This window comes from Apteryx rowi, unplaced genomic scaffold (genome assembly GCF_003343035.1).
Source record: "Apteryx rowi isolate R43461 unplaced genomic scaffold, aptRow1 scaffold_237, whole genome shotgun sequence".
NCBI lineage: Eukaryota > Metazoa > Chordata > Aves > Apterygiformes > Apterygidae > Apteryx > Apteryx rowi.
In genome coordinates, this window is record NW_020448719.1 from 238986 (window position 1) to 259815 (window position 20830).

Here is a 20830-nt window from a genome sequence, read left to right on the forward strand (position 1 = left end):
TGCTTTTCCTGTTTGATCGGTGCTACATTAAGTAGCTTGCTAGGAGTAATAGTAGCAGTACTGCTTGTTAGGCTCTCTGTCTGACTGTGCAGGTTGTACATAGCAGATTGTGCTGTATATTTAAATAAAGTTGGATTGACAGTTCTAAGACCTCCTTTTAAGAAAGGTTTTTTTATTAAAAGTGTGGGTTTTGATCTAGATAACTGGGGCTCATGGATACTACCGCACTGATGACAGTAGAAACAATAATCCTTCCGAAGAATGCAAATGTATATTCATCTTTCTGTTTCTTAAAATAAAATTAAAGTCTGTATGTCTTATACAGGAGTTGTCTTGTCCTGCAATTTTCTGTATTCAGTATCTTTTTTCCCTCCCTTTTTAGCGGCATTCATAGTTACTAGATACAAATCCAAAGAGTTAACTCGCAAACAGAGTCAGCAGCTTGAACTGTTGGAATATGAGATTCGGAAAGAAATACGTGAGGGTAGGTCTAAAGCGCTTTGTAATGCTTAAGTACAGTATAATTTCTGAACTGAAATGTTCAAGAAGCAGGTCACATTATACAAACCTTTTAATTTTACAGCTGTTATAAAATAGAAATAGAATATTTTTGTGTTGTGAGTATCAGAGTTCCTCTTTAATGCTGGTGTGCACTGCAGTAGCAGAGGGCACTAAGCTAGTAGGATTGCATGTACTGATTTCCTTCAACAAAAGCAAAAATAAAAATGAACTTTCCAGCCCATAGGACTTCAGCTAGAAAAACAACTCCTCTTGCCTGAAAACTCTTTTTTTAAGGAACAGCTTTTGGGGCCAAGTTATAATTGTGAAGATGATTTTGTGCTAACTAAACTAACTCTCTGGGTGGGGAGGGGGGTTGTTATTTCAGGATTTGCTGAACTGCAGATGGATGAATTAGATGTGGTGGATAGTTTTGGAACCGTTCCCTTCCTTGACTACAAACACTTTGCTCTTAGAACTTTCTTTCCAGAGGTAAATATCTGTAAGTCTTTCAGGTTGTCAGTCCTGCATAATGATGAAAAGCTAGGAAGATCAGGATCAAAAAACTAAAGTCAATACTACACAGTAATTAAACACTGTTCTCACAAGAAATTTTTCTTAAATCAAAAACTAGCAAAGAGCATTTAGAGCTGTAAATCTCTATTCCCTCAAGCCTAAATGCTATAGTTAAAGCACTGTTTTTGAATATTCAAGGGTTGTGTGTGCATCAACTTTTTTTTTGCCCAGCCTCACTAAGCTGCCTGCCTTTGAGGCCGTCCTAACTGACCTGTAATTTCTCTATGGCTTTTTTTGTTCTCATGTATTCACTTTCTGTGCTACACTAAGTCAGGTAGCAGTCAGGTTAGCTAGTATGTTTACATCATGACACTTCCTGCTTAGACTTGTGAGATGAAGAGAGGGAAAGGTTGCTCTAAGGCCACGCTGACCTTCTACTCCAAGCTGCTGTCAGAAATGTACTTAAGTGCTGTCCAGTTTAGGCTGGCAGAAGCTCTATTTTCAACCCGTAACGTTTTGTTGTGTAACTGACACCAGGGAGTTCCCACCTGTGGTTGGTGCCGTGGTGTTTAAGTTATAGCCAGCAGGTATGTTGCTCATCACTGCTGCACTGCTGTGGCCCAGTCCTGCGGTCTTACCTGCATGCAGCTTCACTTTATCACTGTGCATAGTCCCACTGCAAGCTCAGTGTGATAAAGTTAAACCCATGTGATGGACACAGAATCGGGCTCCTTGTCTGTACGATGCCAGATACCATCAGATACTAAAGCAGATTCATATTTAACAATTACATATGCACAATCTTAATATACTTTGAGTCCAGTTCTCACACAAGAGGGTGTTGGGAATATCTCTGCTGATACTGCTGTGATGCTCCCAGTCTAATTTGTATGCGGTAATTAGGAGGTCTGAAGAAAATGGAGTAATGAAACCTTATTTTCTGCATTTATTTCCTTTCAGTTTGCTTTGTTGCCAGGCATATTAGCATTAAAATAGTGTTTTATTTTTAGGAATACATCTTTTCCCACTGATACTCCCCTGCCCAAACTGTAACACTGTAGAAGCTGTCTGGGTGGAAATGCTTTATGCAAATAAAAAGGAAAGAAAAAAGGCACAAAACATATCACTCCATTCCATTATGTGAGGTCAAAAGGGGAAGGGCTCACTTTTCACCTTGGTGAGTTTTCATGCCAGCTTGCATCCTGGAATTGTTTCCAGTTCAACTCTGCCCCTGCTTGAAATACCAATACCACAGAGGTAAACTCACCGCTATTAGCTCTCTACAGACTTGACTTGTAGTGTCAGGCAAGTTATTTAACATATTGCATACCAATTTTTCCTGCCAAGTAGTTATCATTTACATTGCTGGAGTGTCCAAACATACCTTGTGCCGTATAGGTGTGGTAGGAGAGAAGTGCTCTCCCAGACAAACATCATGGGTGAACAGAAAAAACGGTGAGGTAGTAGAAAGCAACCTGGTGTCAGAATGGCCAAAGTGACAAACCGGCACTTCCCTTGCTAACCCCATCTGTTTAAATGATGTCTATCATGTTGTACTCGTTCTGCTTTCCAGTGAGTTCAGTGGGGTTTATCTCATCTAACTTCAGCTTTTTAAAAAGGAACATCAGAGGCTTCCACCAAAGCATTTTCTGTAGTCGGTGCAAAGAGACAGGCAGCTTGAGAAAGTGATTCATCCCACTTGCCTGAGACATCTGTCTCAGGATGGGATGAATTGCTGAAAGAGGGAGTCAGATACCTAAAATTAATTGACAGATCCCATCTTCATTTCTGACTTCTAGCTCCTGCTGCTTCCATTTTCTATAATGAATCTGGCTTTATAGTTTTTGCTTTGTGCTTAATGCTTGTAGATATTAAATTAAATGGATATTACGGCTTTAATAAATTATTCCTTATGTTCAGTCTGATTTTTTGCTTTACTTGCTAAATTTGGCTTATTATTTCTGCCTTCTTTCCATTTCCCATATTCTTTGGTTTAATACTACCATGCTTGCTCCCTATTTGCAATTATTTTTAACCTTTACCTTTCCTCTGGTTGTTTCACAGTTTGTATTTAAGAGAGAGAGAGAGAGAGAGAGAGAGAGAGAGAGAGTGTGTGTGTGTGTGTGTGTGTGTGTGTAAGTGAACACGACAGCACCTTTGCAGAGGTCATTGTGTAGAATATATGTGTTGTAGCCACGCTTAGACCCAGAGCTTCCATTGCTTTAGTTCAAATTTTATGCCATTAGGCTTAGCATGTTTAATGTGCATGTATTAGAAGCTTTTGGTATACATCAGAATGAAATATCACCTGTCTTGCATTTTAGTCAGGAGGCTTTGCATCCATCTTCACTGAAGACATGCCACAGGTAAGTCAATGTAGTGTGATATGTCTTCATAAATGTGTTTTCCATGTGTGATTGCATCCCTCATCTCAGTGTTTTCATATTCCTATCAGACTGCATATGTTCCCTTCCCCCGTGGGGAGAGTTACATGGATTTATGCATAAAGAAGAATTTGAAATACAAGATTCTGTTACTTAATGTATATTATGGCTTATTTAAATAAGATAAACAGAATCTAGTAATGACATGACAGGCAAACTTAACTATTGGCATTACTTTGTGTATTTAAAGAAAATATGTGCTCTGCATGTGTGTACTCTTGTGTGTTGTACACAGACACAAATACATCTTAGGTAAAATCCTGGGACCCATTAAATAAATACAAAATTCCCACTGATTTGACTGAGGCCAGGATTTTATCTCCTATGTGCTTATCATTTTTTCTGAGCATTAAGAAGCCATCATAGCCAAACTACAGTTTGCTTATTTTTGTTTAACTATTCCAGAGCAGAGACCAAACGCGCAAGGATGAAAGATTCAACATGTTGCATGCTTTAATTTGTAACAAGAACTTTCTTGTTGCTCTCATTCACACCCTTGAAAAGCAGAAAAATTTCTCTGTGAAAGACAGGTATAGTATGATTATGCTTATCATCTTCAAGACAAAGAATTAACAGAAAAAAACAACATGGATTGTGACACACAAATGTAACTTCCACTTCTCGCAAAACAAGTTTGCATTGTTCCAGAGTATTTTTCCATTTTCTCCATCTGCACACGCTGAGGAAGAAAAGACATCATTGCCATTAAACAAGCCATTAAAAAGAAATCAGAATGTTTGTACATGTAAACACAGAGGCAAAGGAGCAGGAAAATTCACTTCAAAACTATGAACAGTTCCTGCAGTTAAATCAACAGTTTTACAGTTTAGAAATGTTCTGTCACTGAAACAGGTGTTCTTCTGCAGAATTAAATTTATAGGCACAAATTTTGTGTTTAAAAAAATAATCATAGGGACAGATGGACCTGAATTTTTTTATATTTTTGCATCAGTGGGCAGTTTGAGTCCCTGAGGAAGAAAAGCCTAGGATAGGAATGGCACTGAAAGGTGTTTCTGTTGTTACAGATGATTGGGAAAAAAATCACAAACATTAGCATTCTCTCTCTCCCTTTTTTTCTTTTTATTTTAAACAGGTGCTTGTTTGCATCTTTCTTGACTATTGCACTACAAACTAAGCTGGTTTATCTAACCCATATTCTGGAGGTGTTGACAAAGGACTTGATGGAGCAGTCAAGCAATGTCCAACCTAAACTCCTGCTCAGACGAACAGAATCTGTGGTAGAAAAGTTGCTGACAAACTGGATGTCTGTCTGCCTTTCTGGTTTTCTCCGGGTATGTGTACATCTTTTCATCCTGTAAGATACACAAATGGAGAATATTTTTAACTGATTTCTTCCAGAAGGAATGCTAGAGGGGTCTGTTTAATGCATTCAATCTAGCATCAAGTGGACATAGGAAAAGAGCAGGTGTGTAAGCGATGATCATGTTATGTATTTGGCTGAGTTTTGGGTAATTTTGCAACTCTAGCATATCCTTCTCTCATGTCGGATATTGTTTCATCTCCATGAGTTGTATTCTGATCATCTTAAAAGACTGACGCATTTGTTAAAACGCAGTTTGTACCTTCCTGTGTGAGCCATTAGAAAGCTACTATTTAATGGAAATTTAAGGAATAATGTCTTTTGGAAAACTAAACTTCCTTCCAAATTTTTTAACCTTCAAACAACGTTGCAGGTTTCAAGAATTAAATGAGTTCAGGGGAAAACAAAATAAACATTTTCTTTCATTTTTACAGCTATTTTAGCCCTCTTGGTAGCACTTTGTTCTCGGTTTCAGTGTTTGGTTGTGATTCCAGTGCTGTTTACTAGTATGATGGTATCGCACTGTTGGTATCACATCAAACCTTGCACTTGCCGTTAATACAGCAGCATCACAGTTTGGGGGCAGCAACTCATGCCGGTTCCCTGAAACCCCAGGAGAGAGCCAAGGAAGAGTCAGGGCAGATGTGTTCTCGAGATCCCTTAGCCGGGCTGGAGGAGCAGTGTCATGGGGCAGCAAAGACCCATCCGTCCTTTCCCAGCTCTCTGGCTGGAGCGTGGGGCTCAGGCAGGAGAGGGAAGTCCCAGTTTTGTTTCCTCTGTCACTGATACACCAGTGCATGCCTTGCCACCTCACTCCCAAGGCTTTTTTTCAGGGACCGCAAGGGGAGAAGCCAGTTTAAAAGGAAACTGGATGCTAGCTTGTCCTCTTGCAAGTCTGGAGCAGAAGAGGTCTCTGAAGTACATGTGTGACCACTCGCATGTCTCGCCCCCATCTGCTCTGCTGCGGGACTAGGACGCGGCTGCCAGGTGGAGGAGGAGCAGCTCTGCCGGAGTGTGCTTGTGCACAGCACGGGGCTGCAAGCTGGCTTGCCACGCGCTCCAGGTGTCCCTCACTATTTGCATGAGACTTTCACACTGAAAAGCAAAGGATGGAAGTTGAACAAATAACCAGATCAATCTGCTCAGAGGGATTTTTCTTTTCAAACTGCAAGATAAAAAGTTGGTTTAAAGGAAATAACTCAATTTGTTACTCTTGATTTTTCCTCTAGTTATTCAAGCCTGTTTAGTGATTGCGAAAATAAACATGTTTCTTGTGTTTGTTTCATGTCCTAGGAGACAATCGGTGAACCTTTCTATTTGCTAGTGACAACCCTCAATCAGCGGATAAACAAAGGCCCCGTCGATGCGATAACTTGCAAGGCCCTGTACACGCTAAACGAAGACTGGCTGCTGTGGCAAGTGTCTGAATTCAGAACAGTGGTATGTTTGCTGGTTTGCCTTCCCTCCAAACACAAGCGGCTACAGCCTTTTTCTAGGAAGCTAAATTAAGGCTCTTAGACACTAAAGTGATGGCTAAGTACCTGGCTAAAGCAAAACAGAATTATTATTACAGACACAGCTTCAAAATGCGATAGGGTTAACTAACTGGTGTTTCACCAATAGACGTTTCACGAATAGCAGTTGCTCTTCAGTGTCAGCATGCTTTAATAGTCAAAGATTTAATGAAGTCTCAAGGTATTAAAATTTGCATATTATTTTAAAGTGTGCTACAAAAATGTAAACATATGTTTTGAATTTAAACTAAATTGCACTTCAATGAATGAAAGAATGGAATGTAGAGGTTCTGTTTTTCTATTGTATTTGCTTGTGGCTAATATTTAGGCAGCAGTGATTTACTGTGGGCTTCCATGTTATGAACTTCAATTTAGAAAGGTTTCAGTGTGGTGGGATTTAATTACTTGCTTGGTTAAAAACAAAAACTCTGGGAAACTTAGCTAAGTTTCTGAACTTTACCATAGATTTCTTGCCTTTCCTAAAGTAACTACAAAGTGGATACTATCTTACACTTACACCTTGGTCTCTCCAAAAGCTGCAATTCTCTTTCTGATATCTGACATTCTGGAATTGAGGGGAGAAGGGACAGCAAGGATTATTGCATTTTGGAGAGTGTAAAAATTCTGACTTTTTTTGATGAGAAGGTCTGAAAAAGCTTTTCAGAATAACCAGAGCACTTTGTTTCCAGAATTTCCAAATGATTTTGAGTCTGAGCACTTAAAATTCTGCATTTCCAATCGTTTCCACGGCTTCCCTGCTTCTCAACTTCCTATCAGAGACATAAGAGTATGGGAAGTGTGACTGAATAGTGAGCCTCAGAGCCTGGGATAAGAACCTGCCAGGGTAGCACCTCCATGGCAGGGACAATGCAAAGACCAGTAGCTTTGGAGGAAAAGTCAGGCCTTCCCAGGGCCAAGACCCTGAGCCTTAAATAGGACTGGAGTTTCCAGCTCTGCCACTCTTCCATTTTTACAGCAAGGACCTGGAGGTCGTAAGATGCCGCACACTGGAGTAGGCCACATGACCCTGGAAATTTGGCTGGTCAGCAACCCATTGAACTAGCTAGGCCAAGGGCTGGGTCATTTAGGAGGCCCACTGAAATGACTAACTTTCTGTGAAACCTTTCTGACTTGTCATTTTCTGATGAAAGCTCTTGAACTGGCAAATTTATGGTCAAATCTTCTTACAGCTGTTTATGAAGCTGCTAAATTACCACAGAATGTGTTTTGAAAAGAAGTTTATGACTAAATATTAGTAAAAAATACCGTATCTTTGGTTTCCTTGTTTGTGCACTGCATTCTGACATTCATTTCGTATACAGGGTAAGTTTAAATATTCTGCTATGTATAGCCATAGGATACAAAACCCAGTAGTTATGCAGAGCAGTAGTTTTCAGGCAAGATCAATATGCCTGATACTAGCAGACTACACAGGAACGTCTGGTCCTGTGGTATCGATTGGCTCTTCCTATTTCTAGCACACACGCACGCTCAGGGGATAGCTGAGTCTGAACTTAATGAACACTGCCTTAACACCTTTCCCAGTGCTACTTCTATGCATGCAATTACTGATAGGGTCTTGTGGGCAGCCTGCACTAAAGGAAAGAGAAGGGAAGTGGTCTGAAAGGCTCAGTATCTGTGGGGGAGGCTGTCTGCGAATGGATGAGGAAGTGAAAGAACAGATAGCGTTTCTAGAACATTGTTCACTGCCTTTGTACTTTGTATTCCTGATTTTTAAATAGGAGATAACAGTGCTGATAAAAGGTTAATAAGGCAGCTTGCCCCTCTAAGGTCCAGCAGTTTATCAGACCCAGGTGAGAAGCAGCTGGGTATTCCCTTTCAAGACTGTCAGAAAAGGAGAGAGGATCCTGCAGTAGAAACACACAGATGGAGCCAGAGACACCAGTTTGGAGAGGGGAATGGCTTTGTTTGGTGTTTTGTCTAAGATTTATGTTGAAAACTAAAGCTGTGTGCTGAAAGGGATTTGGGTGGAACGGTGAGGCTTTTGGGGCTGGGGAAGCAGGCCAGCTGTGCACTTCTTTCCTTCAAGAACTGTACTTAACAGGATGCTAAAATGGAAGGAGTCAGCTTTTCTTCTCTCGCTGATGCAATTTCACATGCACTGAAATGACATGCAAGACCTGTGAATATACATATAGAGACCTAGGTATCTTTTTCTCCTTTCTTTGGAAGTAAATCTCTGTCTAAAAGATTGCAATTATTATTTTTTACATCAGATAAATTCCAAGCTGAATTTTCAAATGCATTTGCATACTTGCTCACTGAATTGCATTACGAGTCTTGCAATATTATAAGTATTTTATTTTGCCCCTTTCCAAGGTCCCAGAATAGCTGAACTTTAAAGAGTACCTGTCCAGAGCAAAGTATAAAAAACAGCCAAAATGAGAGTGGTAGGAAGATACTGAGGCAAATGTGCAGACACTCGGTGCCAAACTTTTAAGGTATATAGACACTTGAAGATGCAGAGAAGCATCTAGCAGGCAGTTCAACTCTGAAACCAGTGGCAGGGCACAGGCAAGGCAATTTGTAGGCAATCTGCCTGCAAATCCCAAACTACTTAAAACAGGGCACAGGCAGGCTCCTAAAAATCAGGGGAAGCTCCACAAGTCTTTTCCTAAACTGACCACTGTGCAGGTAGGCTCTTGGGACAGGAGAAGGAAGAAGTGCTGGGCATGAAGAAGGAAAGACAGGAGAGATTTTCTAAAACTCAGGCCATTCGTAACAGGAAAAAGAGAGCTAAGGAATGTGTTGGTTTTGAATTACATTAGAATGGTCCCTTGACCCAGCTGCCTGCCTTTTCAAAAAAGGCCACGGACCTTGGGACCAGCCAGCCCCCTGCAGTTACCACTTTCTGCTGGAAAGGGTCAGATGCTCCCTGCAAAGGACTGAATAGAGATGGGCTTCTGAAGGAAATATTCAAGCAGAGCAGTTGAAAGCGAGATGCTTCTAAAAGCATTGGTCCAGTATGAGCTGAGGAGCTGTGTGGTTTCACGCTGTGCTTATATTTGATTACTGAGAAATAAAACTGCCTTGAAAGGGGCTTGGATGTGTCATGGAGCCTTTCACAGGCTGAGGAAACAAGCCTGCTTTCTCACAGGCAGGCAAGCAGCTGCACCCCTCAGCGAATAATTTGCTCAATGACTGATGAAAAGCACTGTGCATGGCTGAGTGTTAGTATTTCACAGAAATGTTTCATTTTAAATAGAAAACCTACACAATGTGAGCCTGACCTTGGAGATATTCTTGGTGGAATCTCTCCTGTGGAAAAGCAGGGGAGGATTTCTTCATATAGAAGACTTGGTGCTAGGACATTAGAGAGCTACAAGTTTCTCCTAATTAGTTACTACTTACTTTTTAAAAAGGGAATTGGGCTGTTGAATTCTCTTTGCTGAAACCAGCTTGCATTTTCAGATGGGAAGAAATGATCTAATATAGCCTTTCAGCCAACAGCCTTTATTGAAAGTGAAGCAAAGCTGCAATGGTAGAAGATTGGTTAAAGCGTTCAACTGCTTCACTAGTTAAAAGAAGGGTGTTAAAAGAAGTGGGATGACTGTAAGGGAGTCGAGCAGAGAAAGGGAACACAATTTCCTAATAGGACACCGTGATGTGGTATTACTGGTCACACTTCGTGAGAGATAGGAAACTATTAAAGGCATGTGACGTATGGGGGGTTCATCAGCAGAAAAGGACACAGCGATCCTTGCTAGGAAGCGAGCAGTGCAAATGCTGGTGACAGGAGAGAACTGTGAATTAGATACAGACTGAGGACCATCCTGTAGCATCAGGAGTGCAACCTTCACATTGTGTAGTGCCTACCAAGCCTTAATTTAACTCCCATAACATTTTCTCTGCCAATTTATTGGCTGTTCTGTAACCTCTTGATGGGTAACGGTTCTGGCTGCTATAGAAGGATCATATGGTGAATCCGACTTTTCCTGTTGTTTGTATTTCGTAGTCTGGGAGACACAGGAGTGGGTTTAAGGCAATTTCATTGTATTATATGTTACAGTGCAGTCTCCTTTGCGTGATTCTCCTTTACCGAACGGAAGTTTCCTCATTTTCTCAGTTTGTCAGATAAATGGAAATCTACTTTGTTCAAATGCATAGCTGAAAAGAAAACAGGATACTGATTAAGAGCCTTTGTATTTTCCAGATGATTTTTCTTTACAACTAAGAAAAAAAATGTATTATAGCATTTCTTTAACAAACCACATCTCATTTATTATCTGTTACAGTTATTAATGACTTTATTTTCTTAGATAATTCAGTGTTTGAAATTCATTTTCAGAAAAACTTTTAATTTGAAAGATCATCCGTAAACATTGCCTTCAAATGTCATTACTGCTGTCATTGTATGAGTGAAGAAATTTTTTTTTTCCCCTGTGTTTTAGCTCGGTTCCAAGCTAGTTCACATGCAAGTAGTTCCAGATGCTTGCCTTGTTCCCCTTAAATAGCCTTTAACAATTCTTGCAACCTGTGTTAAGCCTTTGGTGAAAAGCACTGTGACTTTCTGTTGCCAACCACTAATTTCCAGTGCATGAAATCTCGACTTTACATATTACTAGGTTGCATCAAATGCCCTGTAATTTCCTCCTGAGTCTTTCCATAAATTAACTTGTATTTCTTTTGAGTTTCCTCTGCAAAATTAGCTTAGAAAACTGCCTTACGATGTTTCTTCAGGACTTCTGTGTCCTTCTGTGATTTTTCTAATGTTTTCTGACCTTCAGGGTTAACTGTAAAAGAGCTTTCATTATTTTACAGTCACTTCTGATTCTTTTCCAGTTCTACACTTTGTGTCTAAATGCAGTGATTGAGACAGTTGGCTTGTGATTAATGGTTTCTAAAGCCAGGCATTGTGCTGTCAGGCAGGTAGAATCTGATTTATGAAATCTTCAACTGCAGAGAGAAGACATAATAATAATTGGCTTTTCTAGCTCCCCATCAATTGTTTCATCACTTAAGATTAATTTCTGCAGGAAAATGTATCACAAAAACTGCCTGCCTCTCTTGGTTTAGAGACTTCTTATATATGTTTGTATGAACATTTCTTCCCATCTGACTACTTCTTTGAGTGGTGAAGTGTTGTTATCCTCACATTATGGATGCTTTTGATTAAGGAGTTCATAAATGACTTGAATACCACCTACATAAAGGACTAGTACTCTCTTTTTGCAGTCCTGTCACCCAACGATGAGTTGAGCAGGAATGGGAGGATTCTCACGTGCTAATAAGTGAAGAGGCAGCACATTTGTGTGCAATCTATGTGAGAGTATGTGCCGAAAGGGAAATGCAGCAAAGGAAAGGACGGCTGCTCTTGGCAGTCCGAAAGGAAAAGAAATTGCAGGAGAAACAGGAACGTGAACATTGCAGCACAGGAACAGTGTTAGGACAGAAGGATTGGCTACACAGTCGAAGGTTTCCAAGGGGCAAAGACAGATCGAAATCAGTTAAAGAGTGAAGAGCTACCCCCGAAAGATCAGTTGGGAGACTGGAAGAGACAACGACTTGGATGCAAATCTGGTGGAGAGTTTTCATTATTATCCTACCAGACCCTGCCTTCAGGGCAGTCACAGTCAAGGACAGGACGGTTGTCTGTTGAGTTGGGCTGTGGGCCTAGCCAAGCATGTCTCCCTCACTCCTGCCCCAATAGATTTTTTGACTAGTTTTCCACATGAAATCCCAACGCAACCCGAGGCATGGCATCCAGCCTGTGTCTCCTTCTGCAGGCACCAGTCCTGCATCTCCTCCTCTTCTGTTCAGTCTGTCCTTTCAGTAGACTCATTCTGCTCACAATTAAACATCTCTGTGTCCTGATTAAGTCATTCTCAGTTACTTCAGTTATGTCCTAGCGTTCATTAAACCCAGCTATTTATAGTTTTGCCACCTTGTTTTTAATACTCCCTGTGCTTCTGCAGAAACAGTAAAGTTCATGAATGCTTCACTAGGCTACTTTTTTTCACCACCAGTGTGTGGTAGTTTCCACTCTTGCTGGGTAATAAAGCACAAAATAGTACTCTACAGCTATTAATAACTATTCTTTTCTTTAAGAAGAGAGAGAGAGCAGGCCCCTGCAGCAACCTGACAGAAGTTCTTTCCCTTACATGACAACAAGAAAAAATAAACGTTTTTAGTTGCTTCCTCTTCTAACGATCACTCCTTTACTGAGTCACAACCACAGTCCTCACTTTTCTATCAAAAGATACTTATTAGATCAGAAGTGTCCAACAGCCAGAAGGATTCAAAGTACACAGATTTCCCTATCTCACTTGCAGACAGGTGTAGGCATCTAAAACACTTGTTTTAATTCTGTCCTGAGACAGCTGCAGCAGAACCGCCACGTTCATGCAGCTGAACAGCGATGTTGTCTCTTCAAGGAGCAGGCTGTGGCGCTGGAAATCTTTCCTATTATCACCTTGCCTTAGCTATCCTGGGCTCATCCTTCTTCCCATCCCTTACATAACCGGACAGGCTGTGTGGGTGTTTGACCCACAGTGATGGCCAACAGATTAAATTCACACTTTCTGTGCAAGTCTGGACTGCTTTGGAGTGTGTCTGCTGCAACATAGTTTCCCTTTCCACTGCTTCTGCAGGAGGTCCTGTCTCTGCTGCCTCCAGAGACATGGCTGTGTGCAGACGGACACTGATATCTACAGGGGACGTATATTTTTTTGCATGATATAAAGTACATGGCATAGTTTTCTGGTGTATGTATGCATTTTAACATTGCTTCACATCTACTCAAAATCAATCATGCTTGCCATGACGACTTACTTAGCAACCTTATCAGATCTTTAGTCACTTACAGTTTTGCGTTTAAAGCATTCATTTTAAATAAAAGACATGCTTTTTTTAGAACATACATTATAATTTTTCCTGGTCTTCTGTCTTTTGTGGTAACTTACTGAAATAGATTTGCAGAAAAGCAGAATACAAAACACACTTTTGGAAACCTACAGCTGTTTATCTTTGATTTTTCAGACACAAGGAATTCTAAATGCTTCATTGTGTAATTCCATCAAATAATCTTTATTTGAAATGGCTTTAATAATGAATATTCTGAAGACCCAGTGGAGTGTGTCTAACCTTATATGCTATTGGGATTGCCAGCAGGAGTTTCCCATGCCAGGTGTTCCCCATAAGTCAGAATAACATATGTTTCTTTCCCCAGACAGTGAACATCATCTTTGAAAAAATCCCAGAAAACGAGAGTGGAGATGCCTGTCAAACCATCCAAGTTAATGTTCTGGACTGTGACACCATAGGGCAAGCCAAGGAGAAGAGCCTTCAGGCATTTCTTAATAAGAATGGCTTTCTCTATGGTCTTCAGCTGGATGAAATTGGTCTTGGTAAGAGGGTGTCACTGTGTTATATTTTTATCAAGTTCACTGTTCTTTCTGTGGAGTTTTCTTTGGGGGAATTCCTACCTTTGGCTTTGATTTTTTTCTTTTTTAGCTTTTAGGCAGAATGTATCTGTTGTAATGATTTTCTGTGGAAATGTTAGATCATTTATGCTACTAGTTAGAACGCTAGACTTACAACTGTTTCACATCTGCAAGGATTTTAGCATGCAGTTAACAAACACCCATGTTACATATGCCCCTTTCTTCTAGTCTCAACATGGCCATACAGCAGGGCACACGGGCAGCAGAATTGCTGGTATTGTAGTAACTCAGATTATCCCACCAACCCTCAAAGTTATGTCCTCATGTTCCCTAAAACCCAGCTCTTGGCTTTATTATGTAAGGAGGAACTTGCAATGATCAGATTGGCATGGCTGTTAAAAAAAAAAAAGGAGAGAGAGAGACACACACACAATGCTGTGAGGAAGCCCAGAGGATGAGGACTAAGATGGTTACTGACAGCACACAGCAGATATTAGTGTACCTCAGACCGTTTACTCCTGATCTGAACTGGTCATACAGACTGCACACCAGTATCAAAAGAAAACTCACTCTGGTATCCAGGCTGTACATGACCTATTTGAGAAGCAAGGGAGAAGGACAAGTTACCAGAGCTTCTCCCCAGTCAGGAGTTGAGGTCTATTGCTCATATATATGTCCTTTACCAGATAACGAATTGCCACCAGGAAAAACAGTGACCACAAACAGACCAACAGGATCAGATCATATTTTGTGGCCTGCATGTGGGTGCCCTCTGAGAGCACCTTAGGTGCTCTGTGGATGCATGGAAAATTTGTTGTAGTGACTACTCCTTCCTGCTGACAGTTGCTATCACACATGGGGCTCAGGGCCTTTAGGAAAGGTGGTGGTGAGAGAGGACTACCATCTGCCTAAGACAGTCACCTCCCAGCCCACCTGCCAGGGGCCCTCATGAAAGAGGAAGCCAGGAGTAGAGCTGCATATCTCTGGCCAGATATGTACTGATCTCTTGGTCTTTACAAGTGGCCTGTGAGCTGTGGGCTGGATATTCCTGAGCAAGATTAGATGAAAGCACCTCTGAAAACCGTGACCAACACAAAGTAAAGCACCAATAGCCTACAATAACTGAAGCCATCAGAGAGAAACAGAGCTCAGTTGGGAACCATTGGTCTAAAATAATTAGGTGTTATTTTTCTTCACAAAAATCAGTACATACAGAATGCAGTTGGGATGTAATTGTGTTTTATTGCTGTCATTCTGCAGAACTGGTGTCTGAGGAGCAACAAAGAGAATTGTTAGATATTGATGGTTCCTCAGAGACAATGGAGGATGGGATAAGGAGGCTAAACACCATCAGTCATTATGAGGTAAGGATGCAAACCATACCAGTGAACTGAGTACTGGTTTCTCCTCAACTCCTAAATACTGTCTGCACAGAAATATCTTGACAGATCAAAATCTTGAAAAGACAGCTGAGCACCATCAGCAGAAAGAAAGAAGCGTGTGACACGACTTCCTTGCTGATGGATGAGTCACGTGTTTTCTGTTACTTTTCAGAGAGGTTTGCTTGTTGCAGAGGGTGCTTGGTTTAGGTATATCAGATAAACTGTTCCCCTTTCAGCTAGGAAATTCAGTTAAAAGGGCATCTGATTTCTAGCTATGAACATTGCCTTGAGTCTATTCCAGTCTCTGCTGCTGAGTTTTTGTTGCACCATGAGCCATTGTTTGATCTCTTTTCACCTCATATTTTGATTATTTGAACAGGTAGTAGTGATACTTGTGAAAGGTCGTTGAGAGCCAGAATAGAAATAACTGCTGGGATGAGTTTGCTCTTTCTTTTGAGACCTTGTGCATCAGTCTCCTTCCTCTCTTCTCTCTATTTCTACTTCCATCCAGTGTGGCCACTTGTACCCTAATTTTTCCCTCCCACTTCCAAATGCACCTATAAACCAGTCCTTTTCAATGCCTGAATTTCCAAATCTATCCATCAATGCAGCAACACACGGTGTCCACAACTGAGGGCAGAGCCCTTTGGGGCTTAGCACTTTGCAAAAGCATAGCAAGCGGCATTGGCTCTCCAAGGAGTTTTCACTGACACAGGACAAAATAGAGGGTGAGAGACTGGAGTCAGATGTACAGCAGATGATTGGCCTCAGGTGATATGGTAGCTCACATTTTGATGCTTACAGCTAGATTTTGAAAATGAGGTTAGTGTGTTGAGTGCTTTTAGTGAGCCTCTTTCATGCTTTATTATTGAATTTGAAAATCTGGCTCTTAACATGATGGTGTATTTTTATTTATTTAGACGTTTTGCTGGTGAATGTAGGTCTGTGTCATGCAGTGCAACAGGACGCTGAGAAACCTGAGCCAGCTCTGAACAAATTGCGGTCCACATGAGTCAGTACAGTGCCATCACCAGATAGGAACAGAGAGTCCTAGCAGGACCATTTGTAGCTTGGGTGAAGCATTAGGCTGATCAAGCTCATTTGGAGCCAGTTCACAGATTTCTGTAGGGGTTTGTTGCTCCCCTTACATCGTGGGAGGCGGAGATGAACCCAAATGTCCTCAGTCACAGTCTAGTACTTTAAATACAGCTTTTCCTGTGCCTCTCTTGAATCTTGTCTCTAGATTAGCGTGGGACTTGCCTCCACTCAGTAAAGGTTTTGTACAAATCAGGACATCGTAGTGTTGCAATCAGTGTCTATGCAGCAGAGAGGTCTGAGCAACATAGCTTTAAATCTGATTAGGTTTTTGGGATCCTGTCTGTTAAGATAATAGAAGCCGCCTTGGGCAACTATGGCAAGTGCTCACTGATTTTACATAGCAGCTATTCACGCTTCCTGAGCAAGAGCTCGTGGTGCCATACTTTGTAGCAAATGAGTCTTGTCCAGTTGGTCACTGTCATCCCTGGGCATCTTTGACCTAGCCCTTGTTTTCCCCTGCAGTTTCTGCAGGCAGATACAACTTGCATTGGAGGTTCAGTTGTTTTTGCAAAGCTGTAACTATACTAATTATAGCTTAGCAGCTGCCTTATGGAAATTGTGCTGGGTGCCTCTGTTAGATATTTTAGTTCACTTTTTCTGACCATGACAAAATACTGTATGTTTTAGACAGAAGCTTAGTGGCATCAGGGCAAGTCAGCCATTTGCATGTCAATTTTTTTTTGTATGCATATTAATGCTAAAAGGAATGTAAAGCTGTCCTGTTAGCAAGAAAAACAAGAAAAGAAAATGCTGCTTATGCAGTGTGAGGGTAGTAACATTGCCTGAGGAATTCCAGCTTACATTTCAATAGTGCCTAGAGAGTTGTGGCGAGCCTGAATTTTTCCTTTTGTTTGCCAGCCTTAAACACTAGAAAGCAACTAGATTTTTTTTTTCTTTTTTTTTTGGAATTGGGAAGTACCATCAAGTCTTTTTAAGATATTCAAGTGGGGGAAAGGGGGGTTGCATTGTAAATGTCCCAGAATCGCTGATCACTTGAAAAAGCAGACTTAATTTCTACACTAATTTTAAAAATGACACTGCTCTAGTTTAAGGAGAGAGTGAGGGAGCAGCTTTCAGAACTACCATCCACTCACAGATCTCAGATTTCTCAAGCTGTAGCAGCACCACAAACACCAGCAGCAGGCCCAGCCCTAGTGAGCAGATCTGAATGTGGGATCTAAGGAGCCCATTGAAAACAGCTGGATTATAAGCAGGACAGGAGGCCTGGAGGACAAGGAAGAGCCACCCTACTGCATCTTCTGTTTTGCAAAGTACCTGTAGTCCATATCGTGTGGATCTGAACAGATTTCCCTTCTCCCCCTTCATTCCCCTCAGTAACACTCCTCACAAAATAACGTTTTGAGGTGCCCATGGGAGCAACCATGAAAAGTGGTATAGACAGCAGGACACAAAAGGAAGGGCTTATCTTTTTCTGTATAGATCACCCTGAAAGAAACGGTAAGTATGGCCACAGGAGTAATCATAAAAAAGGGCAAGTGTATTCCACTCAGTGCTAAGAGTAACATTGTCCCAGAAATGAAACCAAGGTAGGGGGTTGGATCATGGCTGCACTGCACCAATGTCTCCAGTTCCTAGAGGGAAGCGCAGTTCTCTGTGCTCTGCCCCTTTCCTCGGGATAGGAGCTGACATATTTCAGCATTAAGCTGCTCTCCTGCTTCTCAGAGAGGGAGGGGAGTGGAAACATCACATTGCACTTTGGGAGGGGGTAAGCTGTTGTGTATCCCTGGTCCTCTTTTCCTCTCTTTCAGGGCCTGGTAGTGAGGTAAGGAGGACTCTTGCTCTCTCTGGGTGCTCACCTCACATCACAAACTAGCCTTACAGCATTGGTAGCGTGGTCTTAAAGTGCTTGGTGTTTGTTATCTGGAAGAGCTGTGAAATGCTGTATGATAAATGGAAACACTGAAAAAAATAAGGCTTATAAAATAGACTGTATTTACTTTCCAGGAGCAAGTGTAAGTGCATGCAGATTTCTTTGGCACAGGACACAGCTTTTGATAGAGTATCTTAACGTTTAAACTGGTTTCTCACACTGGGCTGGCTGCCAAGGTTTAAAAAACCACTTAAATTATTTTGGCAGAGATCCCTTCCTAGAACTGTCCAGTTGTTTTTGTAATTATAGAGGGAAGTATACTAGCACTTGGCAAAACCCAGCATTTGACAGCAGAGCAGTGGTGTAGTACTCAGTGGGAGACATTCTGGAGTTGTTCTTTGACAATAAGAGCATGACTTGCCAATTTCTTTTAAAGATAATAGTTACTGTCCTAGCAGCACTCTAAATTCAGGGAAGCAGAGGGGCAAGATTTTTGCAGAAGTCTCAAGGTGCCTAGATACGGATCTTGACCTCATAGTCCACAGGGCACAAATATTTTGGTCTCTTTGGGAACTGAAGATTGAAAATAGTTTTTAGGAGCACCAGGCTAGGCTGTATGAGTTCTCTCAACATGGTCCCTCCATAGAGAATGGGGGGGAAAGGCATTATCTGCTCCACCTAACCTTGCTCACCTGGGGAAGCACTGGAAAGGATGGAGCTGAAAGCAAGGGGCTGGAATAGAAATCATCCTGGTGTTCCCTCCCTGCCCCATCATCTTCCCATAAGATACTGCTGAAGTGGAGCCACAGAATCCAACCCGAAGAATCTGTAGAAAGGTGAATGCAAAAAGAGCCACAGAGCAGGACATGAAAATGAAATGTCCAGAGCAGGGCTGAGCCAGAAAAATCAGGGAAAGGGAAAGGCCTTAAATGCCAGTTTCTCAGAAATGCTGGCTTCCCATGGATCCAGGTAAGGCTAAAAGAAAGTGTAGCTGCTGCACATGCCTGAAAACCCAGCCCCGGCTGCCCGCTGAGAGCCATGTACACCGTGCTGGGAACAGAGCAGGCTCGCACACTCCTGTGCTGCACAGTGACAGACATAAGGGCAGAGGAAATGAAACTGAGGGTTTGTGAATTTTCACATCTATTTCAGCAAGATATGTTTGTTTTTGCTTTCAGATTTCAAATGGAGCAACTATAAAAGTCTTTAAAAAGAAAACAAATACCCGATCAGGTAACAAAGGAACTGCAACCTATTTAATCTTTTGTGAAGAATGGGCTGGGAATGCAAAGAGCTGAGATATGACAGGCTGTATCTTGGTCAGTAGGTGGTCAGAAAAATTGGCACTTTGATACAACAGAGCCAAAGGGACGGCCGCTTTACCCTGCCTCTGGGCCTCGGGCAGGCACAGTGGGCCTAAGAGGACGAAAGAAGGCAAAGCAGAGACAGAAGCACCTACAGTCTTTGGCAACTGAATGCTTAAAGATACAGACTAATAGGCAGGAAAACAGGGCAGAGGAGCCCAAATGCCGCAAAACACTGGCTGATGAGACCAACATATAAAACATATCCTGCTCCAGTACTCTGTGATATGCATCACAGACATGACAGCACCACTGTACAGTGACAGGCATAATGCAAAAAACACAATTTCAGAATTTTCATTGCTCTCTTTACTGTGTTTCTGAAAGTTTGACTCTGCTGTCTCAACAGCACATCAGGAGTTAAAGGGTGCATACAAGGGGTCAGGTCATCTCACTTACCCGTATATCTGGGATGTAGATGGCTCTGGCTAGACTTTCTCTAGCCCCTGGGGAGAAACAGACACTCCTAGGGTGTGATTCACCTTGCCATCAAAGCAGACAGCTAAAGCTAGGAGAGGTGACTCCCAGGCCGAGATGCAAGTCACAGGGATAGATGGCATTGCTCTGCCCCTTGGCGAGAGCTGGGTTGTCCATTCTCAGCCATTTGAGAGACTGACCTCAGCCCACCTGTGTTGAGTATTCGTAACAGTGGCTAAACCAATACAGTCAAATCCTCCTCTGTTTAGCATCTTCTTTTCAGAGGAGCTCTGATTTGCTAGTGGCTTACCCCAGCTGCAGATGACAACAGTCTAGCTTAGTGGTTGTAGTTAGAGACAGGCACGGGGGACACGAGCCAGGACCTGTCCTTTTCTCCAAGGCTTCCCCCACACTGCTGGCAGGAAAGTGTGACACCAAGCCTGTTTGCTCTGCATCCTGACATGTACCCTGGTGCACAGTCCAGAGCCCACCAGAGGCCTAAATTCACAAGCTTGTAACTCTGCATTTCATTAATGCCTGTTTGCTTTCTGCTTTCTGTTATTTAGATGTGGACTACTCTGACAAACACTGTCATTTGGTGAGTTCAGTAAATATACTATTAAGTGGTAGATTTAATAATAATTGTTCATATTTGTTTAACATCTCCAATCTCTTCATAACAGATTTTACCAGACTCTGAAGCAAACAAAGATGTGAAAGGAGCAGGTCACAAAGGAAAGCAAAAATTCAAAGTGAAAGAAATGTATTTGACAAAGCTTCTGTCAACCAAGGTAAATGCTAAGGACTTGTTTTGGGAGAGGGCTGGTGTTAGATTTGGCTTATTTGGCGCAGTAGAAATAAAAATTAAAGCAGAAATTATGCAGCCTTCATTATGCATACTCTCTGTCTCCCCATTCACAACATTTTCTTTTTTGCCTAAAAAAATGTAGTTATTGAGGGCTATGGGAAGTGAGTTTTGCTATTGAGTTCAACAAAGCGAGAACTGTCCTTTCTGGAGAGATAGCCTACAGTCAACAATTTC

The 20830-nt window shown here is 41.7% G+C and overlaps 1 protein-coding gene across 1 annotated transcript in view; it reads left to right on the plus strand.

Annotated features, from left to right (window-relative positions):
* The window catches only part of PLXNC1 (plexin C1), a 71228-nt gene that overhangs the window by 40764 nt on the left and 9634 nt on the right, over window positions 1-20830 (plus strand). Inside the window, exons 16-26 of the mRNA XM_026066065.1 lie at window positions 383-484; window positions 887-990; window positions 3339-3380; window positions 3864-3988; window positions 4552-4750; window positions 6073-6219; window positions 13483-13660; window positions 14957-15060; window positions 19186-19240; window positions 20355-20386; window positions 20472-20579. Coding sequence (XP_025921850.1) covers window positions 383-484; window positions 887-990; window positions 3339-3380; window positions 3864-3988; window positions 4552-4750; window positions 6073-6219; window positions 13483-13660; window positions 14957-15060; window positions 19186-19240; window positions 20355-20386; window positions 20472-20579 — 1196 coding nt within the window. The remainder of the gene's footprint in view (window positions 1-382; window positions 485-886; window positions 991-3338; window positions 3381-3863; window positions 3989-4551; window positions 4751-6072; window positions 6220-13482; window positions 13661-14956; window positions 15061-19185; window positions 19241-20354; window positions 20387-20471; window positions 20580-20830) is intronic.